General features: G+C 58.4%; 11 protein-coding genes across 11 annotated transcripts; 6 read left to right on the top strand and 5 right to left on the bottom strand.

Moving 5' to 3' along the window:
• Positions 1-1,565: 1,565 nt before the first annotated feature.
• On the top strand, positions 1,566-1,911 carry P884DRAFT_100060 (uncharacterized protein). The gene has a single exon (XM_069437016.1). It carries the CDS (start codon positions 1,604-1,606, stop codon positions 1,841-1,843), a length of 240 nt encoding a protein of 79 aa, XP_069293537.1. The 5' UTR covers positions 1,566-1,603; the 3' UTR covers positions 1,844-1,911.
• Positions 1,912-5,008: 3,097 nt separating this feature from the next.
• Positions 5,009-7,320, top strand: P884DRAFT_212219 (Metallo-dependent phosphatase-like protein; the record flags this gene model as incomplete). The annotated part of the gene is made up of 3 exons (XM_069439136.1): positions 5,009-5,150; positions 5,228-7,011; positions 7,081-7,320. 3 exons carry the CDS (start codon positions 5,009-5,011, stop codon positions 7,318-7,320), a joined length of 2,166 nt encoding a protein of 721 aa, XP_069293536.1.
• Positions 7,321-8,102: 782 nt separating this feature from the next.
• On the top strand, positions 8,103-8,849 carry P884DRAFT_303530 (carbohydrate esterase family 4 protein; the record flags this gene model as incomplete). Its single annotated transcript, XM_069445040.1, has 1 exon — positions 8,103-8,849. The coding sequence occupies one exon, from the start codon at positions 8,103-8,105 to the stop codon at positions 8,847-8,849; it is 747 nt and encodes a 248-aa protein (XP_069293535.1).
• A 185-nt stretch (positions 8,850-9,034) lies between these two features.
• On the bottom strand, positions 9,035-9,428 carry P884DRAFT_303529 (uncharacterized protein; the record flags this gene model as incomplete). The annotated part of the gene is made up of 2 exons (XM_069445039.1): positions 9,035-9,044; positions 9,223-9,428. 2 exons carry the CDS (start codon positions 9,426-9,428, stop codon positions 9,035-9,037), a joined length of 216 nt encoding a protein of 71 aa, XP_069293534.1.
• Positions 9,429-10,448: 1,020 nt separating this feature from the next.
• Positions 10,449-12,008, top strand: P884DRAFT_252073 (pyridoxal phosphate-dependent transferase). Its single transcript, XM_069440716.1, has 2 exons — positions 10,449-10,706; positions 10,827-12,008. Exons 1-2 carry the CDS (start codon positions 10,491-10,493, stop codon positions 11,889-11,891), a joined length of 1,281 nt encoding a protein of 426 aa, XP_069293533.1. The 5' UTR covers positions 10,449-10,490; the 3' UTR covers positions 11,892-12,008.
• Position 12,009: 1 nt separating this feature from the next.
• On the bottom strand, positions 12,010-13,852 carry P884DRAFT_265090 (uncharacterized protein). Its single transcript, XM_069441911.1, has 4 exons — positions 13,582-13,852; positions 13,385-13,413; positions 13,145-13,297; positions 12,010-13,069 (listed from the first exon to the last, which is right to left on the bottom strand). Exons 1-4 carry the CDS (start codon positions 13,802-13,804, stop codon positions 12,413-12,415), a joined length of 1,062 nt encoding a protein of 353 aa, XP_069293532.1. The 5' UTR covers positions 13,805-13,852; the 3' UTR covers positions 12,010-12,412.
• A 961-nt stretch (positions 13,853-14,813) lies between these two features.
• P884DRAFT_288111 (Oxoglutarate and iron-dependent oxygenase degradation C-term-domain-containing protein) lies at positions 14,814-17,302 on the bottom strand. The gene is made up of 2 exons (XM_069443921.1): positions 17,161-17,302; positions 14,814-17,087 (listed from the first exon to the last, which is right to left on the bottom strand). Exons 1-2 carry the CDS (start codon positions 17,222-17,224, stop codon positions 15,109-15,111), a joined length of 2,043 nt encoding a protein of 680 aa, XP_069293531.1. The 5' UTR covers positions 17,225-17,302; the 3' UTR covers positions 14,814-15,108.
• Positions 17,303-18,348: 1,046 nt separating this feature from the next.
• On the bottom strand, positions 18,349-18,851 carry P884DRAFT_319314 (uncharacterized protein). Its single transcript, XM_069445352.1, has 2 exons — positions 18,771-18,851; positions 18,349-18,720 (listed from the first exon to the last, which is right to left on the bottom strand). Exon 2 carries the CDS (start codon positions 18,712-18,714, stop codon positions 18,472-18,474), a length of 243 nt encoding a protein of 80 aa, XP_069293530.1. The 5' UTR covers positions 18,715-18,720; positions 18,771-18,851; the 3' UTR covers positions 18,349-18,471.
• Positions 18,852-19,663: 812 nt separating this feature from the next.
• On the top strand, positions 19,664-21,975 carry P884DRAFT_319312 (pyridoxal phosphate-dependent transferase). Its single transcript, XM_069445351.1, has 4 exons — positions 19,664-19,997; positions 20,057-20,190; positions 20,285-20,718; positions 20,903-21,975. The coding sequence occupies exons 1-4, from the start codon at positions 19,882-19,884 to the stop codon at positions 21,524-21,526; spliced, it is 1,308 nt and encodes a 435-aa protein (XP_069293529.1). The 5' UTR covers positions 19,664-19,881; the 3' UTR covers positions 21,527-21,975.
• Positions 21,842-23,131, bottom strand: P884DRAFT_252064 (Ribulose-phosphate 3-epimerase-like protein). The gene is made up of 4 exons (XM_069440715.1): positions 22,900-23,131; positions 22,696-22,822; positions 22,299-22,547; positions 21,842-22,205 (listed from the first exon to the last, which is right to left on the bottom strand). Exons 1-4 carry the CDS (start codon positions 23,013-23,015, stop codon positions 21,939-21,941), a joined length of 759 nt encoding a protein of 252 aa, XP_069293528.1. The 5' UTR covers positions 23,016-23,131; the 3' UTR covers positions 21,842-21,938.
• A 359-nt stretch (positions 23,132-23,490) lies between these two features.
• On the top strand, positions 23,491-24,968 carry P884DRAFT_212252 (uncharacterized protein; the record flags this gene model as incomplete). The annotated part of the gene is made up of 3 exons (XM_069439139.1): positions 23,491-23,980; positions 24,080-24,772; positions 24,862-24,968. 3 exons carry the CDS (start codon positions 23,491-23,493, stop codon positions 24,966-24,968), a joined length of 1,290 nt encoding a protein of 429 aa, XP_069293527.1.
• Positions 24,969-26,353: the final 1,385 nt, after the last annotated feature.

Here is a 26,353-nt window from a genome sequence, read left to right as displayed (position 1 = left end):
TGGTCTTGGTATACTCCCCTGCCATCAAAGGCCTTTTGTTGGGTCTCTCGACTCCAGGCTCGGACCAAGCCGTTGGGGGCCGACGATTGGTCATGATCTTGCGCGGCCCGCTTTCGCGACGACGTCGTTCATGCTCTTGGTCTCGGTGCCCTGGACGTGGTGGACTCCACGCCTTTTCAACAGCGCAACATCGGGCGTAAACCGTGATTGGGGGTACCCACTTGCTCTCCCCGCCCCGTGTCTTCAGCCTGGCGTTTGCAGCTCCTGCAGCTCGGAGTGACCCGCATGTGTACGACCAACTCCCATTGCCCGAGCACGGCATGGACAAACACCGGCCAACGGGGCCGCATGAGGAGCAGGTGTCTGAGTAAGATCTCGTTGCGAATATGCTACGGTCAAACATGCCTCACTAAACCAGCCCGCCCAGTTTCAAGCAACTGGAGACGTGCCCGATGCTCGTGGCTGGCCAGTGTCTGACAATCTTTAGGGCGGTGGCTTGACAGGTCCAATTGCGCAAACTTGTTGTTGGAGAGAGGTTGCCTCACAGAAACTGGTTACCCCTCCTCTGCAACTGCTGCCGGGAATTGTCGCAATCAATGTGACTGGAAGCTTGCAGGTCGGTGTCACCGGCGCCCATCTTCCAGATCAGCAGCAACTGACAGGTGGGGATCAGCGACCCAAGGACGCGACTCTAGCTTACATCTGCACAAGCTCTTGTTGACGAGCTGCATATCAAGAGAGGGAGCCAATGTGCTCCGTCGCTCCGACTTTGGGAAGGCGCTTGTCCAAAATCCCACCTCGTCTCACTCAAGAAACCACGCACGGCCCCTCGGTTGATGGCGCACGAGGGGGCGCTCGCAAATCGCAGACAGCGGCCACCCTCCATCACAACCAGCCGGCTCTGGCGCGTTATCAGCTCGCCATCTTGATGCTCAGTGGTCGGGTCAGGTGCGGGAAACAATTTAACCCTTGCCCTTCCGGCCACCCCTCAGAGCTCGGACTTGCGCGGCCCAATGAGCCTTGCGGCTCGGGCACTCTCGTCTGGCTGATTGGGCGCCCACACAGCCCATCTGCTTTGGGATAAGACTAGGCCGCCTTGCTCCTCAGCCCTGTTCAGCCGGTTCGCCCTGTCCTCTTCTTTCGAGCGCTCGCAGTTATAATCCCCTGTCCAGATGACGTAAAGGTTGAAAATCTTGACGTTCTCGTGCTCCATGCCTGTTGTCAGTTTCCATATAACCTCGCAAAATTTTTGGTTTCCTATGGCTTGTACCTCTATCGCAGCCTCCTACTCCCTCTAGTTGTTGTGGCGCTCTTGCCTTGGTGATGCTACTTACGCCAAGTGTAGTCTGAAAAGGGAGGGGGGGGGGGGGAAGGGAAAAGGGTTTGGGCGTTCTGGAACCAAACTAGCTCTCGTCGCCGCTTAGGCAGCGGTACCTCCTCTCTGCAAGAAGCTCTGTACATACGTGTACGTGGTCATTCACACTTGGGATACGCCTATCTGTCCTATCTGTGGAATGAACATATATAAGTGAGCCGTCTAGTTAGCTTCGTTGCAAGTGAAGGCGTGTATACATGAACCAGGAATCTCTGTGTACAGCGACAAATGGTTGCCAGCATGTCTTTCCCTGCGCCCTTTCTCGTCCATCATAGCCTGCCGGTGGTTGTCATGGCCGTCATTCTTGTCTGGGCTGCTCTAGTGCTTGTGCCCCGCTGGCGCAGGACAGATCCAGCGAGTATGTGCCTACGTTCCTCAGCTGCTCTTTTCTCCTCTGTCGCCCTGAGCATCGTTGATCTCCTTCCTGCCCCCGCTTGCTTCTGCCTCGTCTCTCTCTTATGCATTTGAAGGCTCCCATGTTTCCGCTTTTCTCTTTGTCCTTCCTGTTCGCCCTCGTACCACCATCGCAGGAAACTCGGCAACTAACACTTCCCTAGCACGCAGCCTGACCCTGAAGCCGCCCTTAGCAACCGATCTTGTCGTCTCAAGACCACAAGGCCCGCCCGAGATCACGACCGCAGCGGCGGCCACCCAACCGATCCCCACTCCCACTTGCAACCCCCACGCCCGCGACCGCACTCATGCTACCAACGACACCAGACACAGTCACTCCACCACCTCGGCTTTCAGCTTCGGATCCTCCTCCCCGGACTCCACCCGAACTCAAAGCCACCGACCCCGAGTCCGACCAAATGCCACGGGAAAGGCCATGTCGGTCTTCCCTTGGCGCTCTCCGCCCTACAGCCTCGCTCTGCTCCCACAGCACCATCGCCTCCGCCGCCCCCGCCGCCCCCGCCGCCGACACCTCGTCCGGCGGCGTTCAGGCACTCCGGCGGCAGAACACTCTGCGCCCGGAGCTGTGCTTGTCAACAAATCCTGTAACGATGACCAACGAGGGCAACGACGGCGGCTCCGGCTCCGGCTCCGGCGACTCGGTATTCGCCCAGAAAGGATTGTCATCATCATCATCATCATCGGCCGCCGCCGCCGCGGCGACCGTGTGGTCACGGAGCGGGAGTGGGAGTGGAAGCCCTGACGGTGACGGGTCGGCTGGCGGCGGCAGGGGCTCCTATTCCGAGCAGGTGCTGCTTGTCGGGGTAGGCGGCCAGTTCTAGCTCTAGCAGGCCCTCTCCTCCCCCCTCCCCTTTTTTTTTCTCTCCCTTTTCCTCTCGCCGGATGAAGTCGCTGGTCTATCTTGACCTGACTTGGTGGCAGCTGGAAAGCGTTTGAGCTGTGCCGCGGCGAGGGTGGTGGTGATGTTGGCGACGGTTGTGGTGGTCGCGGCGGCGGCGTTGAGGTAGAAGTCGGGGCTGCGGACATTGTGGTCACCGAGAGACGATTACCAGAGGGAAAAGGAGAGAAGAGAGAAAGGAAAAGAAAAGAAAAGAAAAAGGGGGGTTGGGAGGCGAGGTAGGTAAGCAAAAGATAGAGCAATGATATAAGGCAGTAACCACAAAACCAACAACTTTCACGAAGACATATGTGGGAGTGTGGTTTAAAAGAGATGACAGGAGGAAAGAATAGAAGTACGGGGCGTGAGACTGCTTAGCGTCTCAAAACAAACAGAAGGTTGTGACGATCGAGGCGAGTGAAATCTGCTAGCTCTCTGTCGGCTGAATCATGCTTGTTTAATGGCGTGCTTGCTGGGCCTCGTGTGTTTACTGTGCACAACATCATCATGGTTAGATGTGTAGTGAACATACAGTTCCGTCCCAGTTGCTCTTTACACAACTGCTTACCGGCTTCACCTCTCCTTTACGAGGCTTGTCAAAAGGACGGTCTGTCTGAGGCTCTCCTGACGTTCAGCTTTGATATGGAAGCGAAATGGCTGGTCGAGAGACTCTGGAACATGTCCTTGCTTTTAAGTGAAGAACCTATGTTTGTCAGGCTACCCCTGAAAGCTCGTGGGATTAGGCGCCAGACGCTCCCAGCGTATCCGGGAGAAGTGTTGTACCAGTTGAGCAGCCGAACCTGCTAACGTTGAAGGGAAAGCTGGGAGCGTCTGAGACGGGGTTAGACAAGCAAGACGATGGTGAAGGGCTGCTCAGGTCTCAGGTTCTCCAAAGTCGTGAGCTTGAAAGTGCCTTCATGATCACAGTTTCCCGGCAACAACAACAACAACAGCTCTACTCGGACGAATGAGTCCTGTCTCGGTTTGAACCATGACACTTTGATACATGGGACTTGTCGGTTGCGAATAATTGGCTTACAGGCAGCGCATTTCATGATCAATACAAGATACATGCTCGGGGTCGGACGATTGGACCAGTGGTCGGATGGGGATGCGCGAGAAGAGAAACCTTGAACCCTCCGTGAGAGGATTAGGGTTGCCTGGATTGAGAATTGGCAGGGCAAGCGAGTATGGCAATGTGGCCGGTTAACCATAGGAAAGCATCACAGCGATGCGCTCGGAATTCCCTCAAACGTACGGCTGGATAATCTAGCAACTAGCAATGAGCAATCACCGGACACGGAGAAGAAGGAGTCCGTAGATGCGGCGCTGGCTGCATAGTGATGTTTTTCGAATGAGGAGAGGAGAGGAAAGAAACAGGAACTCTTGCCTCGAAAAAATTTCGTACTAAGCAGCGAGGAATCGGACACAGTGCGGGTGTGGTTGAAACTGTTAATCTACATACTACATACTGTGTGCCAGCCGTTTTCAAAAGAATGGCGCAAGTACCGAGGACCGATGTGAACATACCTGACGTATCATGTTGTGTACTCTACGTATCGTATTAGAAATTGTGCTGCCATAGATATGCACATATGGTGCGACTGATCAGTGCCGGGCGGACTTGACGTTGCCAGTAGCATCTCAACGCCCACAAACACAAGGAAACGGGGGATCAAAGGGGTACAGAAACTGACCAGCAAGGCAGGCAGGCTACACTAATCACTTTTGGTCTTGCTGCACAGTGACACAAACGGGCCCTCTGTATTCTGTAACTCTTCAATGTGTTCCCTGATCCGCGGGCCGTACGGAGAACCTTGATGGCCGTGGTGCCCGGTACCTTATCTCCACCCCCCCCCCCCCCTTTTCCACCCAAAGCTGCGTTTTGAATAGTTATTGCGTAGTGGGCATTGGGCATAGAACAGAGAGCCCTTTGTGGGCTCTGGAAGCAACTCGTGATTCAGATATCACAGCTTAGTGGTCAGCCGCAGGGGTTCTCGCTGTGCATTCGCATGCGTCACCGACGCTGATGCAGCCGTTCAAACGCGGACAGCCCTGACTAGCTGGAAGCCGCCACAGCGTCATCTGAATCGCCTGAGCAGTCCCACCCGACCTTCCGCCGGAACCGACGGGAGAATTCCTTGAGCTTCGGTCTCCAGTTGACATTAATGCTGAACTTGCCGAGATTTTATCGTCTCTCTCTCTCTCAGCTCCTTTCATAACATTGCGCCCGATCGGGCCCTTGAAATTGTTCACAGCCATGCAGAGGTGCAGCCTGCAGTAGCGACGGCTGAGTCCCTTTCTATTGGCGCCTGGACCGCTTGCATTCTGCCGGCTGCATGATGTTTGTTGGACGCCTTTTCGCTGGGGTGGTACTCTGGCATGGCGTCATAGGCGGACCCCTAAGCCCCGCGGCAGACGGGAGCGCGGCAGCAGCGCGCTCTGCCCCGCGGAAGCTGCACGGGAGGTTCCTGCACATCACGGGTGCGTTCTTTGCTCCGACTTCCTCCCCGTTCCATCGCACGAATCGCAGACTGACGGCGCCCTGGGGGCTGCGGCAGACATCCATCCCGACGAATACTACAAAGTGCACTCGTCCACAGATGAAGATGCCGCGTGCCACAGGGGCAAGGGTCCCGCGGGACTCTACGGCGCCGAAACGACGGACTGCGATAGCCCCTTCTCCCTCGTGAACGCGACCTTCGAGTGGATCGAGGCGCACCTCAAGGACACGATCGACTTCGTCATCTGGACAGGCGACAGCGCCCGCCACGACCGCGACGAGAAGCTGCCGCGCAAGGCCGACCAGGTGCTTGGCACCAACGCGTGGATTGCCGACAAGCTCGCCGACCTGTTTCGCGATGGGAGCGGCGAGGGCATGGCGGTGCCAGTGGTGCCGACCTTTGGCAACAACGACATACTCCCGCACAACATCCTGCTGCCGGGCCCCAACAAATGGCTGCAGCGATACGCGCACATCTGGCGCCACTTCATCCCCGAGGAGCAGCGCCACAGCTTCGAGTTCGGTGGCTGGTTCAGCGTCGAGGTCATTCCTGACCGCCTGGCCGTCTTCAGCCTCAACACGCTCTACTTCTTCGACCGCAATGCCGGCGTCGACGGTTGTGCGAGCCCCGCGGAGCCCGGGTACAAGCAGATGGAGTGGCTGAGGGTGCAGCTGCAATTCCTGCGGGAGCGCGGAATGAAGGCGATCCTGATGGGCCACGTGCCGCCCGCGCGGACCGAGAGCAAGAGGCTGTGGGACGAGACGTGCTGGCAGAAGTACTCGCTGTGGGTGCACCAGTTTCGGGACGTCGTCGTGGTCGGGCTATACGGACATATGAACATCGATCATTTTCTCATCCACGATACGGACGACATCGACATCGCAGCCCTGGCGGGTTCGGCTGAGCTGGGAGTACGCGAGGCGGAGGAGGAGGATTCGGAGGACGAGGGAGTGTCGGTGCGGTCTGCGTCCAATTACTTATTGGAGTTGCGCGCCGACTGGGCTAAACTCGCGCCACCGCACAAAGCCGGCAAAGGGATAGATAAGGTGGGCAAAGGGAAGAAGGGGAAACATCCGCAGGACCCCTGGGGCGAGCAGTACTTTCTCTCCCTGGTCAGCCCTAGCGTTGTGCCGAATTACTTCCCGACACTGCGCGTCCTGGAATACAACATCACTGGTCTCGAACACGCCTTGTCGTGGAAGGATGCGCCCAAGAAAACCATTTCCCAGAAGACTGCGGACGAGTCCCGGAAACACCTCGAACTCCGCGACCTCCTTATCGACAATGTCGACGACACGGACTTCGGGCTGGAAACTAACGACACAGATACTGCCGGAAAGAAGCACAAAAAGAAGAAGAAGAAAAGGAAGCACGGCAAGAAACCGCCCTCCAAAGGCAAAGACCCCAACCTCCACGTTCCCCTCCCGCCCTCGGAATCCGCTCCTCCGGGGCCAGCCTACTCCCCCCAGCCGTTCACCCTGACAGGGTACACGCAGTATTTTGCCAACCTAACACACATCAACAACCTGAACCTAACCGACCCTTCTATCTCGTCCCCGAAATCCTCCCATCAACGTACACGAAAAAGCGAAAATGACGATGAAGGAGAAGGGTTCGGTGGAGACGGGTGGTGGGATTGGGACTGGCTCAGGCGCTGGAGAAAGGGCAAGCACGGCGGCAAGAAGCCAACGCGACCGCCGCAGCCGCGCGAGTTTGCGTACGAGGTCGAGTACAGCACGTTTGAGGACAAGGTGTACCGGCTGGAGGACCTGACGGTGAATAGCTGGGTGGAACTGGCGTATCGGATGGGGGCTGCTTCGCGGGAGGTGTCGGGACCCGACGTCTACGGGGATGACGGTCCTGAGGAATGGGAGGAGCTTCGGGAGGACGAGGACGGGGAGAGTTGCGAGAGTGACGAGGACAGTGAACGAGATGACGACGACGTTGACGACGACGATGTTGATGATGATGAGGATAGCGAGGTAGAGGCAGAGGGGAAGAAGAAGAAGAAAAAGAAAAAGAAGGGAAAGAATAGAAAAGGTAAAAAGGGCAGAAAGAAGAAGGGAAAGCCGAACAATACGTGGATACACTTTCTGAGGCACGCGTTTGTCAAGACGATGGACGAGGACGAGCTGGATGATCTCGCATGAGCGGACAGCGATAGGATGTGATTATTTTTTGGCTATGTACAATACCTAACCTGACCTGGGAGGATATAGCTAGGCATCGCTGGCGTTGTGCTCTCAACGAAAGGTCTACAGAGTCTTGGGAGTTTTAAGAATAGAGAACTTAGTTCCCCTGGCGGGTGAAGCTGTGGCTGTCAGGATAAACAGACTAGAGTCTAATCAAATGTACACGATCGGGTACGTGATCCACCGCTGAGAGCGGACTGTTATCTCGGACCCCTCCGCATTCCGCGCAGTGGCTGAGGTGGGATAAAACAGTGGAGAGGTTTTTGGCTCTGTTGAGTGCTTGGCACAGGCGATTGTATTCGTACGGGTTACGGAGGTACTGTACCTAGGTGTTACACAGTAACGTAATCCGTACTTTTTAATATGTTTCACAAGCTCGGGTGCCTGGGTGCCTGGCCAATGTGCCCCCGGCGAGCCCCTGAAGAGCGTTACATCGAGGTTAGGTTAGTTAACTTATGGTGTTATCTTATCGGAGCTGCTTACTTCCCCATCCCAGCTTCTATCCCAAGTTCCAACCCAAGTTCCAATCCTACATAATCCAATCCCAGGTTCAATTGCACTCCCAACCACACATGGCTACTCTGTAAGCCAATGCCTTCCCAACAAATGCTATCGTAAAGACTTTAATCCTTTTTTTTTGTTCTTTTAAGTACCCCGAGGAGATGTTGCGTTCCCTCCCCCGTCTCCGTCTCCGTCTCCGTCTCCGTCTTCCGACCGGTCGCCGTCTCCGCCGCCGCCGCATGGCTACTCTCGTCCTCCTCCCCCTCGTCCTCTTCCTCGTCCTCTTCCTCCTACCTCTATACGCGGTCTACAAGCCGCCCTCGCCGCTCCTCCGCTTCCTCTCCCACCGCTGGACCGACGTGCTCTTCCGAATCTGGCTGCCTCCGTCCAAGCCGCTGGTCGCCCTGACCATCGACGACGCGCCGTCGGATCACACCCGCGCCATCCTGGCCGCCCTGGCCGCCAGCGGTGCCCACGCCACCTTCTTCGTCATCGGCTCCCAGGTCCCCGGCCGCGAGGACGTGCTGCGCGAGATAGTCCGCGGCGGCCACGAGCTCGCCAACCACGGCATGCGCGACGAGCCCGCCCGGGCCCTGCCCGAGGCCGAGCTCGAGGCACAGATCTCCCACGTCCAGGCCCTCATCGAGGCCGCCTACGTCGCCGAGGGCAGGCCGCCGCCCCCCGCCGGCAAGGGCCGCTACTACCGGCCCGGCTCGGGCTTCTTCAGCGAGCGCATCCGCCGCGTCACCCGCCGCCTCGGCTACCGCGTCGTCCTGGGCAGCATCTACCCGCACGACGCCCAGCTCCCGTGGGCCTGGCTGAATGCCAGGCACGTCCTGAGCATGCTGCACCCGGGCGGCATCATCATCTGCCATGACAGGAGGTCCTGGACCGAGCCGATGCTGAGGAGGGTCCTGCCCGAGCTGAGCAGGAGGGGATTCCAGGCCGTTACGTTGACCGAGCTGCTGAGGGAGGTGACGGGGTGACCGGACACCATGGGAGAGGAGGAAAGGATCCCGATGCGTTTGGAGGCTCTGCTCCCAGTCTGAAGGCTGCCTGCCCTGGCCCGCCCGGGAGGGTATGAATGTTTACCAAAGCCCCAGCTCACTTAGCCCCCAGGCTCGAAACGCCGGATGGCAAGATCGGCGGCAAAAGGAGAAACATAATAAGCCTAGGTCACGCTGTGGCCGTAAGTAAGTGACGGACGAAAAGTCCTCTTCAAGTAACAGGCCGAGGGGTGCCAGCAGGAAGCAGCCAAATCGTGATTGATGGAAGAAAACGGCTCGCTGCATATCAAATCCAACCATGGCGATGTAATGATATGCAGTCGGACAAATGCGAGAGCGCGTGGCCCCTTACTTTGGCCGGACCGGCCCCTTGGCCAGGATCTCGAGTATCTTCTTGAGTGGCAGCTCCGCCTCGGGCGTGCAGAGGTACAGCCTGAGCAGCCGCCTCTTGCGCGACCATGTCCAGTCGACAGCCGGCCGGCCGCGTCTCCGGGGTGATACTCTGCCGCCGGGAGCGACACGCGGCCCGCTGGTTCTGCTCTCGTTGGATCGGTGCATTTTGGGGCAGGGTGAGGATTGCATCGAGCCGAGCCATCGGGGTAAGGGCGTCTCAGGGGCTGCTTAAAGCCCGAGAAACGGTTGCCGGAGTATCACATTAATCGGTCCCGTCGGTCTGGGGGTCCGCGCCATGGTTTTGTTTGTTGGATCGGTGTCTCCGACTCGAGCTGCATATCCCACCACATTGGCTTCCCAGGCTCAATCAAGCATTCCCGTTAATTGAAAGCGTGAAAGACGGGTTACCTTCCCTCAGAAAGAAACGTCGGTCAAAGCCAGTTATGTTCCCCCGCTCACGCCTCCGCCACCTCCCCAAAAAAAGAAAACAACAAAACGGTGTTTCAAGAGCCTTTGTAGCTGAAGCCTTTCATACATTGCACCACAGCCTTCCTTCCTCTTGCGTCAAGGACAGAAGCTTCTGTGCAAAGCTTCGAGTCGGAAAAAAGGCCGAGGCGCCTACGTTATTCATAGCTCGACGCCGTTTGCTTCTCTGCGGTAGCCTCCGGAGTCTAGATCGACCACTCGGAGGTGTGCAAGCGGGCCCCAGCCCGAGCTGTCTTGCAAACATTCAAGAAGCACTGAAACGCATAGTTAGACGCCACGGCAAAGCACGCAGATGGTCAACTTCCTCCGTAAAGTGGCAAGCCGCATCGGCCCGACGGCGTTAAGGTGGTGCTGTGCGGCGGCACCGGGCGAAACCGAATGGAGACGGCATGTCCTGGCCAGACCCTGACACCAGGATCATCGACTCGATATCTCTCTAGAACGCACACGAGAACAGGGTAGTGGGGCTCTTTACGGAGCCTCGAGCGCCCTTGGAATGACGCGAGCGACTAACTATTAGTTACTGGATGCCGAGCGATGGAACCACCCCGCGCCGATACTGTCCCCGATTGAAATCCTCCCCATTTTCCTCTCGGTTATAATGCCGGCATAAGACAACAGCGACAGAGAACAACAGCAATCTTTGTCCTTGTTGATAAGCCGCCGGGGTTCTTTCTACCTTGCTGACCCTTCTGAATATTTTTTTTTTCTATCATAAGGCTAGCTGCACGAAAAAGAGACATGGTCTCGAACAGCAAGATCGAGAAGAAAGCGGACGGCGCCAGTCCGGACCAGCTCACTGCCGCTTTCGGCAGGCAGTTGTCGTTGGCTTCCCGCTCCATTCACGCAGATGACTACACCAACACTCATGTAGCTGTGGCGCCGCCCATGCACGTCTCGACAACCTTTCGGTACCCAAGAAACCCTGACGAGCTGGTTCCCTGGTCCGATGTCGACGTGAGTCCCGCCCTCCTTCCTAACCCCCAGCCAAAACTTCCCGACGTCTCTCGTCTCTCGCTTCTCGGGGGCGCAGGGTTGCTAGCAGCTGGCTGACCGGAGGTTAACACCATCCTGCAGCCCGACGACTGGGAGGACTTTTACATCTACTCCCGTGAGAAGTCGCCAAACACCACGCGGTACGAGGCCATCCTCAGCTCGCTCCTGGGCGGCCCGGTCGTCTCGTACGCGTCCGGGCTGGCCGCCTTCCACGCCATGATCGTCTTCCTCAACCCCAAGCGGGTCGCCATCGGCGGCGGCTACCACGGCTGCCACGGCATCCTCAAGATCATGAAGAAGCTCAACGGGCTCGAGCAGCTCGAGCTCGAGGACGACGCCGACCTGGCCAGGCTGCAGCCGGGCGACGTGATCCACGTCGAGACGCCGCTCAACCCGACGGGCGAGGCGCGCGACCTGGATCACTACCGCCGCAAGGCCGACGAGCTGGGCTGCTACCTGACCGTCGACGCCACCTTTGCGCCCCCGCCGCTGCAGGACCCGTTCCGCCACGGCGCCGACATCGTCATGCACAGCGGCACCAAGTACTTTGGCGGCCACAGCGACCTGCTCAGCGGCGTGCTGGCCATCCGCCCGGACCGGGCCCTGCCCGCGGACGGCCGGCCCGGCTGGCTGGCCGGCCTGCGCGAGGAGCGGCTGCACCTGGGCGGCGTCATGGGCAACTTCGAGGGCTGGCTGGGCGTGCGCAGCCTGCGGACGCTGGAGCTGCGCGTGCGGCGGCAGAGCGACAACGCGGCGCGCCTGGTCGGCTGGCTGGCCGAGCAGAGGCGCGCCGGCGGCAACGTCGTCGCCGACCTGGTCCGCCAGATCCGGCACTCGTCGCAGCAGCCCGAGGCGGCCGACCCGGACTCGTGGCTGTCCCGCCAGATGCCCCACGGCCACGGCCCGGTCTTCTCGATCCTGCTCAAGTCCGAGGAGCACGCGCGCCGGCTGCCCAGCAAGCTGTCCCTCTTCCACCACGCCACCAGCCTCGGCGGCGTCGAGAGCCTGGTCGAGTGGCGCGCCATGAGCGACTCGTCGGTCGACCGGAGCCTGGTGCGCGTCAGCATCGGCGTCGAGGCGTGGGAGGACCTGCGGGACGATCTGCTCCGGGGGCTGCAGACCCTGAGCGAGGAGCTGAAGGATTGAAGGCGAAGGACGTATCACTAACATTAGAGATAGAAGAAGAAAAAAAAAGATAGAAGGAGAGAATTGAGGAAAAAGAAACGTTTAAAGCGATTGGCATTGCCAATGATTAACTTTGTAACTCGTCATTACTTGCTACCATTAAGTCGTGATATATATGTGCGTTTGTGTGTGTGTGTGTGTCGATTCGTCCAGGGACCAGGCCCAGTCCACCATGCCCGTCATGACGGCGCCATGGCGCCCCCCCTTATTCCCTGCGTTGCAGCCGGAGCGAGGGAAGAAAATAGAATCTCAAAATCATACCCAAATCGCTGCTCGTGTGGCGAGCCGTGCAATGTATGCAATCCGCCCCTGGACCCCTTTAGCCAGAGCAGAACGTCATAGCCGGGTGGTTCCCGTACTGCATGTACGAAGCAGGGCCATCCGCCTGATTCCCCGGGCCCCCTTTGTAGATGCAAAGCAGCCTCCATACCCAACAATAAACACTCCGGGAGCTTGAAGAGGGAAGGAACAAAAAAAAATCCTCAAACCTCGACTTCCTTAGCCTGCAACCCCTCCAAGCCGGGGGGAGCAGTAATAGCAGCGGCAGGGCCGTCCAACCGCGAAGCAGCCGGCATGACGCCCAACTCGGCCCCCTGCCCGCCGCTCTGCGCCCTCTTCCTCCCGCCGCCGCCGCCCAGCCCGGGCAGGAGCCTCGACACGACGGTGCCGGTGGTTCCCCCATCCGCGGGGTCGTCAGCGCCGTTTTCGCCGACGCCGCCGCCGTCGCCGCCACCAAACTTGCCAAAGAGGAAGAGCCCCTTCTTCCGCGCGTGGGGAGCTTGATGCGGTTGTGACTCGGGCGCCTGCGGCGCCTGCGGCGTCCCGCTGGCATCTCTATCATGGGAGAAGAAGAAGGAACTCCCCTTCTCGCCACCGCCGCTCCGGCCATTCTGGTCACCCAGCCCGACGTCCTCAAAGCTCGCCCCATCGCTGCCGCCGGCGACTGCGGCGCTCTCCTCGGGCGTGGGCGGCCCCCGCCACCGGCGCGCGTGCTGCTGCTGGTGGTGGTGGTGGTCGCTCAGCGGAGAGCGGGGCGGGAAGCGGGCCGGGCGGAGGGTGGCCGAGTCGAGGGACTGCCGCGCCATGACGGCGGCGTTGGTGGTGATGGGGTGGACGACGGGGCTCCTGGCACAGATGTCCTGTCGCGCGCGGCTTCTGTCAGCGTTTTGATCGAGAAGGTACAGAGAAAGAGAAAGAAAAAAGGGAAAGCATACAAAAGACCGCCGGTACGAATCGAACGACTCGCGCGAGATGGGAAACTGGTCAATCTCGCCGCTGTCTCTGTGAGCGAGACTGCTGCTCCTGCGGCTGGACGTGCGCGATAGGTAGCGGCGCGGCCACGAGGCTTCTCTCTCAACCGGCGACGGCTTGAGGTTCTTGTTAGCACCTCTGAAACAGCGCGAAATTCTTTGATGCCGTGGCGCCCCCCCGGGGGGGAATGCAAAACAACTTACTGGAAGGTAGATACCGCTGTCGTTGACGACTGTAATCGAATGATTCCCCCAGCAAATCAGCCGTCAGGTTCCACATACAACAGTCTTGCAGTCGTCCAAGGGCGAATTGATAAACGCTTGAAGTATTCTATGAAAAAAAAAAAAAAAAAGAAGAGACAAAAAAGAGGAGGTTCGGATTCCGTATAAGCTAGACCTACCACTCATCTTGTACTCGCCCGTGTCATGACTCCTCCTGCCGCTGCGGATGCTGAACGCCGACGAGGCCTTGGATCCGACAGTGTCTACCCTCTCGAACCCGGCGGTGGGCGCGGCGTCCGCAGCAGTGATGGTTCCCGCCGACGAGCCGGGCCGTTGGTTCTCGTCCTGAACGGCGGCGGCGGCGGTACCGGCACGGCGTGCGAACGGGTTGCGGATTGGCATTGTCAATCAAAGTGCCCCGGGGGGGGGGGGGGGGGGGGGGGGGGGGGGGGTGGGGGGGGGGGGGGGGTGAGCGGGGGTGTGGTTTGGTTAGGTGCGCCGAAGAGGATAGTGTAGTAAGCGCTGTCAATATGCGGTGTTTGAAACAAAAGCAAAGAGACAAGCGACTGCCCCAAAACTCTCCAGGGGGGGGGAGTAGGGGGTATCCGGGGTGGGTTTATGTATGTATGTATCTAAAGCCTGATCGGACGACTTGCAAATACGGAATAAGTGGGATGAGACGAGATGAGAGGGAGAAAAAAAAAGGGAAAAGAAAAAAAAAGGGAATCAACCCCGGTTCCCTGGATCTGGCTCGGTGGTCTAGCCAGCAGATTCGGCGGGAAAGTGGCGCCAGAGGGGCTCCGGTTGGTCCTGTAAGAGTAAGTAGCTAACGAGCAACCCCCCGTACACCGTAGGTACTGTATGTATGTATGTACAGTACAGTACACGCTAGTTAATGGGTCAAGTGCAGGTGCGTTTTGCTGGGTTTGCCTAACTAGTTATTCCAAATCCTGCCCACACCGGCACCGACCGACCCAGTTTCCCGCCACCAAGGAGATGCCGCCCGCCAGGGCGTGGCCGGCAGCTCGGCTCGGGGACGCTCCCCTTCCGGATCGACGAACCACATGCGGATGCGACGAACTCCGCTGCGTCATTGACTCCACTCTCGCCCATTCCCTCATGGCCCCTTCTCGCCCATGTGAGAGGGAACTTCTCAGGGCCTCGGTGTGCCCGGTTGCTGCAGCGCCACGTCGGGGTGCAACTGCGCCCAGATCTTCTGCCCTTCTTCTCGTGCCTGCGTACTTTTCCAGGTGCGATCCCGAGCCCTTGGACATCCATAAGTTGCGGATTCGATACGAGTCAGAAGATGGTTTGCCACCACGCCGGTCGAGCTTTGGGATCGCAGCAGCTAGCACTCAAGCCGGCGATCGTCGAGTGCACCCCGCAGCTCCCTCGAAACTACCGGACAGCCCCGAGATGGGGAAGACGGGCTAGCGGGGCCTCAAGGCTGGGCAATTCTGGAGTGACGCATCCGAGCGAAACAAGGACTCTCTGCCGAGAGCTCGATCGGCTAAAACGCCCCGACGCCCGATGCAACAAGGTCAATCAAGGTGAGGTCTTACGAAGAGTAGCATTGGTTCGAATCGAAATCATCCACCCTGAGTGAGTGTTTTCTCCAGAAGACGAGCCTGCCAAGTTCATCAAACATGTTACTGCGTTAACTGCGTTGTCGCACCCCAATCCCCCCAGCGTCCCTTACCAGCGGCCTATTCCGAGTCGCTTGCCTCGCTGCTCGAAAAACCGTTAAACTCTTCCTCCGACTCGTCCTCCGGCACCCCGGCACCCGAGCCCTCGGCGCCGTCATCCTTCTCATCCGGCGCCTCGTCCTGCTCCTCAATCTCGAACGTGGCGCTAATGTCCCACCGGTCTCCCTTGGCATTGGCGCTGACGTACTTGACAAAGCGCAGCGTTCCGCTGTCGCGGAGGACGATGGTCATCTTGTTCCACGCCGCCGCCTGGAAGAACAGGATGTTGTCGTCGTCGGCGCTGCTCTTGTAGATGGCCGCATCCTCGTCGCCGTCGTCGTCGCCCGCCATGTACACTTCGTGACCGCCGACCTCCCCGTCTTCCTCCTTCCCTTCTTCTTCTTCTTCTTCTTCTTCCTCCTCCTCCTCCTCCTCTACGTCCTTCTCAACGGCCTTGCCCTTGCCCTTGTCCTTGGACTCGCCGTTGACAGCAGAAGCGGTCCCCTTCTTACCATTCTTGCCAGTAGTCTTGCTGCTTTCCTGAGCCTCCTCGGATTCGGATGAGGCTTCGGAGCTGCCGCCGTCGTCATCTTCGACGTCGCCCCAGCCGTCCGTCGGGGTGAGACCGATATTGACCTCGAGCCTCGGCTTGCCCTCGTGTCCGGTCGCGAGCGTGTAGTCCTTGCCGCGACGGAATCTCCGCGCAAGCACGTCGTAGCTCTCTATGCGCGAGCGTGTCGCCATCTGCAGCCAGAGGCGGAATTGCTTGGACGGCAGGAGGACCTCGAGAAGTTCCTGTAGCGGCGACGCCTCGAGCTTCTCCGGGCCGGGCTGCAGGAAGAGATAGCGGTGCTTGTGTGGCGGGCGGGCGACCTTCCACGGGCCCTTGTCGATCTCCTCGCTATCCTCGGGCAGCGGCTGAGCCTCCTGGGATTCGACATACTCGCGCAGCTTGGCGGCGAACTTGGGATGCAGGATGTCCGACAGGGTGATGCTGAACTCTTCCTCAAAGTGGTCGGCGACCCGCTCGATGGTGTCCGGGGTCAGGTACGTAGGAGCGATGTACTTGAGGAGGAACTCGAGGTCTGCCTCGTCCAGGGGGAACTCGTCGCCGGCCTCGCCATCGCCAGGCTCGACGGGAACGGGCTTCGCCCGGGGCCGATCGTGCTGGTCGGGGTTGCCCTGTAGCTGCATCAGGCCGCTCTTCTGGGCCGCCCTCTCCTCGGCTCCCTCTACGTAACCGTCCTCCCCGACCTGGGGGATGTGGAACCAGCCGCTAATGGCCATGCGGATGCGTCCGCCGTTCTTGTCGAGCTCCTCCTTGGAGGAGGCATGGTAGACCTCCTCGACGTCGTGGAAGGACTCCCCGGGCTGCACCGCGAAGAAGGAGAGCTGGTTCCACGCCGGCGGGATGACCTTGACCACGTCCGGCAGCGGGGTCTTGGCCACCTCGCCGTCCTTGCCCTCGCGGTCCACCACGGGGTAGAGCCGCAGGGCGCCGCCCCACTCGGGCTGCCAGGGCGTGTCGGGGTCGGTCAGGTACAGGATGTAGCTGACCTTGCGAGAGCCGATGACGTCGTCGTGGCACAGGAGGTAGCAGCCGGGGGTGTAGACGTTGATGGCCATGTCGGTCTTGCGCCCGCTCAGGGGCCCGCAGTTGGTGATGTGGGAGACGTAGTCGCGGAAGGTCTGCGAGTAGAGGGCGTCGCGCAGGGCGAGAAGCGAGGGGAGCTTGGAGAGGGCCTCGTCGTCGAGGCCGTCCAGGTTGGCAAGGTCGCCGCTCTGGTGGATCTTGTAGATGTCGGTCTCCTTCGGAGTGAAGTGGACGTTCGCCTTGATCTCGGACCGGACCTTGCGCAGGAGGTCGTCATCGATCAGGCCGCTGATGACGCAGTGCTTGTAGGGACTGGACGACGCGTACTGCGACGTGTACTTGTCGAGGACCTCCCTGTCGAAGAGGCCCTTCCGGAAGCGAGCTTTGGCATCTTCTCTGCTGAGAGCTGCTGCGCGCGTCAGCAGAGTTGCGCCAGATCAAGGCTACGTACGAGGGGAGGTCCATCTTGAGTTCCGTACTGTTCTTGGGTCGCTTCTTGGCCGGATTCTTGCCGTCGGCGGAGCCAGCCGCCTTTCTCTTCATTGTGAATTGTGTAACCTTTCGAATTGGCCGCGGGGCGATTACCAAAGACTGTCTGGGCGGGCGGGATACCGAGAGGAAGGAGCCGTAGAGAAATGGGCTGATCCCGAGTTGAAATATTGCGGTGTCGTGTGGCAGAATCCGCTGAATGTGGGTCCCCAGACATTTTTTGCTTCCCGCACATTCACGCGGTGGACGGGGGTCCCTGTGCGGATTACACCTCCTCCAGGATAAATAATCCTAGTACGATACATGCCCCATAACTAACGCAAATCAGAAAAGTAGCCAAGAAGTCTAGGTACAATTAAAACAGTAGAAATTTCTATAGTACAGAAGTATCAATACCCAGTCTCCCCCCCCTGGTTTTCAATTACCTTTGCAAGCCGTCGGGGCATTGAGTGTGCCAGGCACTGAAGAAACTCAGGGGGCACTGCCTCCCACGCCTCCAGAACAGCTAGTCGAAGCCCTGTAAGGCTCAGCGATTGAACATCGTAGCGCTGTTCAAGCCAATCCTTCATCCAGTGCTATACATTCTCAATAGGGCTCAAATCTGGGCTTCGAGCCGGCCATTATAGGACCTAGATTCCTCTACTCGAAAGGATATCCCTTGTTGACTTGGCTACGTGGGGTGCTGCATTATCTTGTTAGAAGACAATATCACCAACCTCCCCTTAAACCTCCATACAAAATGTATAGACCAGAGGGACAATGTGATGTTGGTATTTCTAGGCTATGATACCCCCGTACTCCTTCTCCCAGAAGAATGAGGGCCCCTTTTTCTTACCTGCAAATGAACCCCAAAACATCTAGCTATATAGCTTTTTACGGATAAGTGCCCAGGTCTCTGGATCTTCTATCTTATGTATCGTAACCTATTGCTTCCACATTGGGTTATTCGTTGCCCAGGTTTCATCAGAAAAGAGGACTGTCTCCTAGTCCTGTGGCTAAGGACGTAAGGATAGTTGCTCGCGTGCGAAGGCAAGTCGGGCATCCTTGTGTTTGACCGTAAGCTTAAGTTTCCTTGATCGTATTGCCCTTTTATATCCTATTGAGCGTAATGCTGTCGTGATTGCCTGTATACTGAAGAGCTCAAAACCAGGGATATAGTACCGTAAATCGGCCTATGGAAGCTTTCTGTTCATCGGATCGGTACGAAGGAATTCTTCAAGTCGGTTCTTCTCGGGGGTCTTCAGAACAGGCTTTGCCCCCCTACGGTTCCGTCGGGGGGTTAGCGGGCCAGAAAGAGCATCTTAAACTTGGTGGTATGTCTTGCCAGTCGCTTGAGCAATACTCAAGTAATCCATCTTGCAATACTTGCGAAGAGCGCGTATCTCGATCTTTTCGTCCCGCGAAAGTGGCGTTGAGTGCCGTATATGTAGATCTGGGCCAGGGTGCTTGATTCCGGTCTTCTTGACTTGTAGGTAGTAGAATCGTTGCGCGGTTGGCGAATCGTATATATCGCTCTTGGAGTTAAGTAGAGTATAGATATCCATGTTGAACTATAAATATTAGCTCAAATTCTGGCTCAAAAACTGGCTCGAATACTGACTTGAATACTGGTTCAAAAGTGGCTCAAAAACTGGCTCGAATACTGGCTCGAATACTGGCTGAACTTGACTGTGTTGACTGGCTTGGTTTGTCTGTAGATACGTCTTTGTGGGCTTGTTCTAGCTATTAACCTGGGGATTTTATCTGTAAGTACCTTTGTATAGAAAATTATTAGGAGAGTGACATGGTGTGATAATTGTGTAAGTGGCTTGCAGAAATACGAAGAAAAGTGGGGCAAGTATCGCACTAGGATTATTTATCCTGGAGGAGGTGTACTGTGTACTCCGTAGATGGGCTCGTTTGGCGCACGCTAAGTGGATGGATTGCACCCTACTTAGCATGCATGGACGGATAACCCGCAACGATGGACATACGGACTTGGACAAACGCATGTCAATTCTCATCCTACTAGCGGCCGAAACGGCGACACCGGCGAGAGGCGAAGCGCTCACAATGCACGCCGCTTTAAAAGCGCCTGGTTACCTGCATAGGTATGCCTTCCAGCGACAATTGGACGCCAACGCGCCTCTGTGCAGCAGTGGATCTGAAGAAGTCCGGGCCGTTTGCACGCATGCTCAGATGCGAACCGCAATCACGCGGTTGCCGCCAGTCGGCCAGTCGGCCACGCTGCTCGAACAAAAGGGACGCAGCTGCGGCAGCGGCTATCTACCTTAGCCATCAAATCAAGGCTGCAGGAGCAGTTTTACACCCCGTGTCAGGACGAAACTCACCAATCTGATACGGAACCCAACCTACTTGCCGACAAAGCCGGGAGCTTGATTTCTGGACGCCCCTATGCTCTCAGCTCGCACAAAGACCAGTCTGCCAGCTCGCCATGTCGATGATTATGACGGGAGCTGGCCGGACCGCCACCCGCGTACTCGGACCCTGTCTCCACGCTTTCCCCGATGCCGTGGGTCCCCGCCCGGCGACCAGGTTGCTTCGGCTTGGAAACCCGTCATCCGATCTTGTCAGATGTATCCTTTTCGGCAACCTGCCGGCGCACTATTTCCTCCTCATTTCCCCCTTTCTTTTTCTTTCTTTTTTTTTCTCCCTCTGTTATAGTCCTTACTCCTGTTTCTTTCCAAGCACCCTAATCGGACGTGGTCATCATGAGTTCCGCCCTGGACATGAACGCGGTGAGGGGAAGCTTCCCCGCATTGGCCGGAGAGCAGGTCTACTTCGACAATGCCGGTGGAAGCCAAACTCTGGGGGCGGTTGCTGAACGGTATGAAGCGCGCTGCGGCCGGGAAGCCGGGGACGCCGAGTTGACCAGGACCATCTTAGCATCCGGGACTACCTCCTCAACACCAATGTTCAGCTCGGGGCGAGCTATGACACGGGCAAAAAGGCCACGGAACGCTATGACGCCGGTTATAGAGCCGCAGCAGAGTTTATCGGAGCCTCAAGAGAGGAAGTCGGTATGTGCTGCCCCTCTTTCCAGAAGACGGCCCGGGGTGTCGCATGTCATGCTCACAAGAAACTTCCCCTTTTTGTCCCCTCTCTCCCCTCCAGTGCTCGGCCCATCCACGACCCAGCACTTTCGCAACGTCTCATATGCCTTGAGCTTCCGGGAGGGCGATGAGGTCATCATCTCGGCCATCGACCACGAGGCCAACATTGCTCCGTGGCTGGACCTAGCCGAGCGCCAGAAGCTGGTGGTCAAGTGGTGGAAGCCCAGTTCGACCGCCACCCCTGAAGCCAAAACCAACCCGAAACTGCTCGCCTCGGACCTGCCCGCCCTCCTCACCGACAGGACTCGGCTCGTCACCTGCACCCACGCGAGCAACATCCTCGGCACCATCCACGACATCAAGGCCATCGCCTCCACCGTCCACCAACACAGTCCCGAGGCCCTGGTATGCGTCGACGCCGTCGCATACGCCCCGCACCGCAAGATCGACGTCAAGGACCTCGGCGTGGACCTGTACTCCTTTTCCTGGTACAAGGTATCATCCCTTTTTTTAACAAAAAAACAAATTTCCTTTTCTCGTCCATGTTCCCGACTGTTTTTCCTTTCCCTCCTGGCGTGGAATGTCTACCCTGTGTAATACAGACAGGAGGTGGGGGGAAAGTGAGCGGGGGGGGGAGAGGGGGGAAAGAGAGGAAGAATCTGTTATTGACCCGCATCAGGTCTACGGCCCACACCTCTCCATCCTATATACCAGCCGGCGGGCCCTCTCGGCCCTCCGCTCGCTCGGCCACTTCTTCAACCCGCACGCCACCGCCGAGAACCGGCTGGGCCTCGCCGCGGCCAGCTACGAGCTTGTCCACGCCCTGCCCGCCGTCACCGCCTACTTCTCCTCCCCCTCTTCCTCCTCCTACGGTGGTATCAACAACGGCAACGACGGCAACGACAAGTGGGCCGCCGTGGCCGCCCACGAGGAGGCCCTGCAGGCGACGCTGCTGGGCTGGCTCGGCGCCCGCGCCGACGTGACCGTGTACGGGGAGCGCTCGGCCGACGCGGCCGCGCGCGTGCCGACCGTCAGCTTCACCGTCCGCGGCCGCGGGTCCAGGGCGGTCGTCGAGGCCGTCGAGGCCGCCAGCGGCGGCCGCATCGGCATCCGCTGGGGCGCCTTCTACTCGGAGCGGCTGGTCAGGGAGGTCCTGGGCCTCGCCGGGGAGGAAGGCAGAGAAGGAGTGGTGAGGGTCAGCATGGTGCATTACAACACGAGTGAGTCGATGCTCTGTTTTCTTTTGTTTTTCTTCTTCTTCCCCCGTTTTCCTTTGTCTGTGCCGGGGCAACAATGCGAGTGAGATCGCAAAAGACTGACAGTAGAGTGTAGTTGACGAGGTAAAGAGGTTGATCGCCGTGTTGGAGGAGGTGCTGGGAGACGGGAAGTGAACGAGTAGGTTAAATGTGCGAGGAGGAGGAGGGAGAAGCAAGTTGGTCCGGGGGCGCTGTTGCGCGGCGGAGCGGAAGTGAGCTCGCAGGTAGTGTTGAGACTCATGATGACCTTGAGGCGAGGGTCCGTTGATGACCTGGATTCTTGGATTTTACCCTTGCCACCATCAGATCAAGGCCAAATGGCTTGCCAAGCATCGATAAAGTGTTTATGCCGCTCGCAGCACCAGATATCTATCAACAAGCAGATCTTTCGCTTCTTCTCACATGTATGTACAGTAGACAAATTCACGCTCATCCAAGCATTCTACACCTTCTCCCAACCTACAACTTCTCGCCCCTCTTGGCCACGGCCTCCCGCAGCAAAGAGATTACCGCGGCCGGATCCTTAGCCCCGAACACGGCGCTCCCCGCAACGATCACGTTCGCTCCGGCATCCGCTGCCTGGTCGATGGTGCTCGGCCCCAGCCCGCCGTCGACCTCGATGTTCAGATCCGGGTACCGCTGCCGCAGCGCTTGCACCTTGGGCAGCTCCGACGCCATGAACTTCTGCCCGCCGAAGCCGGGCTCGACCGTCATCACCAGTACCATCTGTAACCCCATGACTTTGTCAGCGTCCATCCGTAGCAAGCAATCAAGGTCGGTGCCGAGTCTCAGAAAACAGCAAATCAGAAAAACACCCACATCTGGCCGCTCCGCCGGGTCGGAGCTATCCAGCACCTCGTACAGCACCTCGGCCTTGGTTGCGGGCTTGATGGCGATGCCGGCCAGCATGCCCTGCTCGTGGATGTAGCGGATCAGCTCGCGGGGGGACGTCTTGAGGTCCGAGTGCGCCTCGGGGCTCTCGGCGGCGGTCGAGTTGATAGCAGCCTCGTAGTGGAAGCAGTAGAGGTCGCAGCCGGCCGCCTTGAACTCCTTGACCCATTTCTTGGGCTGGTTGGGTGGGCAGAGAGGGGTTAGCTTTGGTTGCGGTCCTAACCTGACTGTCACCTGACAGGGACAAGTGACTGGAAAGAGAAGAAATTGCAAAGGGGAGGAAGGGAGGGGGGAGGAGGGGTGTAAAGACGAGATGAGAACGCACCTCTGCGATCATCATGTGGCAGTCAAAGGTGCCCTTGCCATAAGACTCGGTTGGGCGGTCGACGTGCGAGCGGATCTTAGCGACCACGGGGGGGCCAAAGGTGAGGTTTGGGACGAAGTGGCCGTCCCTGACAACAGCTGTGAGTATCGCGTATCCGGCTCGTGTTCCCGGGCACTGTCCAGGCGGGCGCTCGCCGCAACCTACATGATGTCGACATGGAGCCAGTCGGCGCCCCGCTCGATCGTTCGCGAGCATTCCGCGCCCAGGTCGGCAAAGTCCGCCGAAAGAATCGACGGAGCGACAATCGCTTTCGGTGCCATCGTGCCTGCTGCTGTTGGCGTGCTTTGAACGTTCGAAGAAGGGAGCTAGAGTTGGGACGAGAAAAAAAGAAAGGCTCTAGAGTAGATCAATCTAGTAAAACGCTCGAGCTTCCATCCAAGGACCCGAGGTTTAGGGATGCTTCCATGGCGGGGGCGGGGGCGGGGGCGGGGCCCATTGACGGGGCTCGGCCGGGGGCTCGCAACACTGCACCGACAGATTACACTAAACCTCATTAGGGGAGCGGCGATGCTTGGCGTGGGGCTTCTCAGGGTAGCTAGGTTGCAGCCGGCTTGGTCCTGACATCACTCAACCCTTTTCTTCCGTCAAAGCTCCCCCCAACAAACGACGGGATCACGAGATCTCGTCACCGCGTCGAGATCATCGAAAACTCAGCTGCACAGCTTCGACATTTCAATGAAGCAACCTGCCTGTGGACCCAACCGTTTATAATGACCGCGCGTAAACAATAAAATAATGGCTTCGTTTCTCTCGTACGTGCCGCTGGTCAACCGACTGGTGGCTCCTCGCGATGAGCCCACGACGATTTCTCTGCCGCCCGTCGAGGTGCACGCCCTCGAGGGCAAGAAAGACAGGAGGCCGCGCACGCTCAGGCACCTCCTCAGGGCAAACCACATCAACCACTCCATCCTCTACCACGACCTGCAATTCGACAACCACTTGCCCCACATCCTCTGCTCGGCCTACCATCTCGGCGCCACCCCCGAGCAGCTCTACCACATCTACGACGTTGAGTCCAAGACGCTCGAGCCATGGACGGACTCGCCCGCACAGATTGCCGAGGACGATTGGCGGGATTTCCTCGGTGACAAGCGGTACCAGCGCGCCTACGTAGACTTCTTCGAAGACGCCCTCGCCATGAAGCACGCCTACAACTGGAAGGAATTGATCGAGAAGTACATGTTCGGGGGCGATGAGCCCCTGGTCAACGGTCTCGTCGGCGGCCGTACGCTCCAACCCTTGTTTTCTACAGCTCCCACATGAAAGCCGCACCAGACCGTATCGCTAACTAATCCCTCCCTTTCTTCTACTCCTCTCCTCTCAGTCGGCCATCCTCTAATCCACCTCGGCTACGCCTACGAGTTCGACAGCCGAGAGATCGCCACCGAGGCCCTCGGCTTGGCCGCGACTCAGTACAACTTCTTGCACAGATACATCGACGATCCTTCCTACACCCGCCCGGCCCCTTTCTCTTCCACATCCCCACTCGAGCTCCTCGACAGGCTCGCCTCGGACACCCGCTTCGACGGACTCTTCCGGGAGCCGGGCTATGCCAACATTGAGCCCCTCTTCCGCGACCACGAGGACCTCTTGCTCGAGTACTGGAACGCCTGGGACCTGCGCCCGTCCGGGTCGGGGTCCGGGTCCGGGTCCGGGTCCGGGTCGGCGGGCGGCGCGAACGCGGACCCGCCCGCCCTCTTCCGCGCGTCGCAAGAGGCCGCCGTCGCCCTCCTGGTCGCCACCGTCCGCCCGGGCACGCACGCCTACAACTTCTTCCTGGTGCACGTGCTGACCACCAGCCACGCCGTGCGCATCCTGCTGCCGGTGCTGCCGCCGCGCTTCCACGTCCCCGTCGTCCGCCAGTGGTGGCTGCTCGCCCTCGCCGTCTACGTCGCCGTCCTCCGGCCCCGCATCGACCCGGACTACGTGCCGCGCGACCTCAAGGGCAAGAGCTGGCGGTACGTGGAGCAGCGCGCGCTCGCCTCCGAGTGGGCCACGGATGCCCATTACGTCAAGGGTGAGTCTGTTCTTAATTCTCTCCTTTTGTTTTAGCTCTTCTGTCGGTAGATGTGCGGTGCGTTATTCTTGCTGACATGAGATGGCCAGCTATCCGGGCGATGAGGGAGGCCGCGAGAACGTGGGGGGATGTTCACGACAACTATCTCGCCGCAGCCGTGCGGTTTGCCGATGACTTTGAGGGTTGGGTGCATTGAGCCCCTGGGGGCTGGACGGGAAGACGGAGACTGGCAGGTGGAAGCAAGACAAAACCAAGAACGGGCTGGTTCCAACTGCTCTGCTTGGAGATTCATGGCGGGAAGGCCCAAGTAGTGGACTCATCTGGTTGCTGTTGGCCAAGGCCACCGTGCTTGCAGGTTGCTTGTCGTGGCAGCTGTGTCCGCAAACAATCCGCATTACTGCCGGTGCTTCGTTCTGTTTCCCGTTTTATTTCTCTGTTTGGGCTGACGCCGGAAGCAGAGATGCTTCTTTCCCTGGCGAGAATGCGCGGAACGAGCAACACCTCTCTCGATTGTGTAATTATATCTACGACTTCTGCTGTTTTGGGTGTACGAGATTGTATGGATGTACGATGGTTTGGTCTACCAACAAGGCAAAAGCAATGGTATCTTTCCACCTCTGACTGGGAATCTGGTGTGTCACCACGGTCTTATCTCACACATGTACACTTCGCTGCAAGTCTTGCTCCTATATCGACAGGATAGTTTCTGGGTGCTCCCTGTGATCAGCCAACACCCGGCTTCCTACCGCTGAGGAAGGCTGTTGCTTGAAGCCTGCAAGCGGTTGGTGACACTGGGTCGCCGTTGGTTGGAGCCACAACCACTGCGACTCCCTCCGTAACAGAAAACCTTCACTGCGGCGTCTCTTTATTGTATGGTTTGGTCACCGAAAACCAACAAATGGCGCCGCTCCCACTTGTCTTGTCGGCAGTTGGCGCATTATGTGGCTGCTGCTGCTGTTGGGTTGATTTTGGGGGCCGTTGGACTTCGATTCGCAATGCACGTACATCGGAACAACTTCTTACTCTATAGATACGGTCACGTCCTGCGGCGACGAATCAGCCGAGTCTGGCCGGTTCTGGCGCATATCAGCCATCATCATAACCGCTGTTGCAGAGAGGATGGTCAAGGTCTGGCGTAGTGTGTATGTCCCGCAGAAACACAGCAAGCAGCCTAGGGCCGGAAAGGCTGTGCCGTCCAATAATATCTGGAGCGGCAAGACAGGGAGAAAACGGGGCAATACACGCGGGCAGCCCAGGGAGGACAGAAGGCCGAGAGAAGACAGACAACAAACAGACGTGTGCTGGGAAACACCATGTCTGGCATGCCTCGGTCCTCTCCTTAAGAGTGATGTTCTCCGGTAGGAGGTCCCTTCCCCCTTCCATCATCCCTCCCTCTCCTCCGAGCAATGACACGGTCTGCAATCCCACTCTTCTGTCTGGAGCGCGTGTGAGAAGATCTGCTGGACCGAACACCAGCCATATAGACGAACACCTTTGAGGAGCGTAGCAAGAACCCAGCCGCCTCACCCTGGCTTCTCTTCGTCTCGTTGGCTCGGCGAAGAAAGAACGTTTTCTCCGGCG

Source organism: Thermothelomyces heterothallicus (genome assembly GCF_042370625.1).
Source record: "Thermothelomyces heterothallicus CBS 202.75 unplaced genomic scaffold P884_scaffold_40, whole genome shotgun sequence".
NCBI classification, from domain to species: Eukaryota; Fungi; Ascomycota; class Sordariomycetes; order Sordariales; family Chaetomiaceae; genus Thermothelomyces; species Thermothelomyces heterothallicus.
The sequence above is the reverse complement of the archived record's forward strand: the minus strand, read 5'-3'. Positions and strand labels throughout refer to the sequence as shown.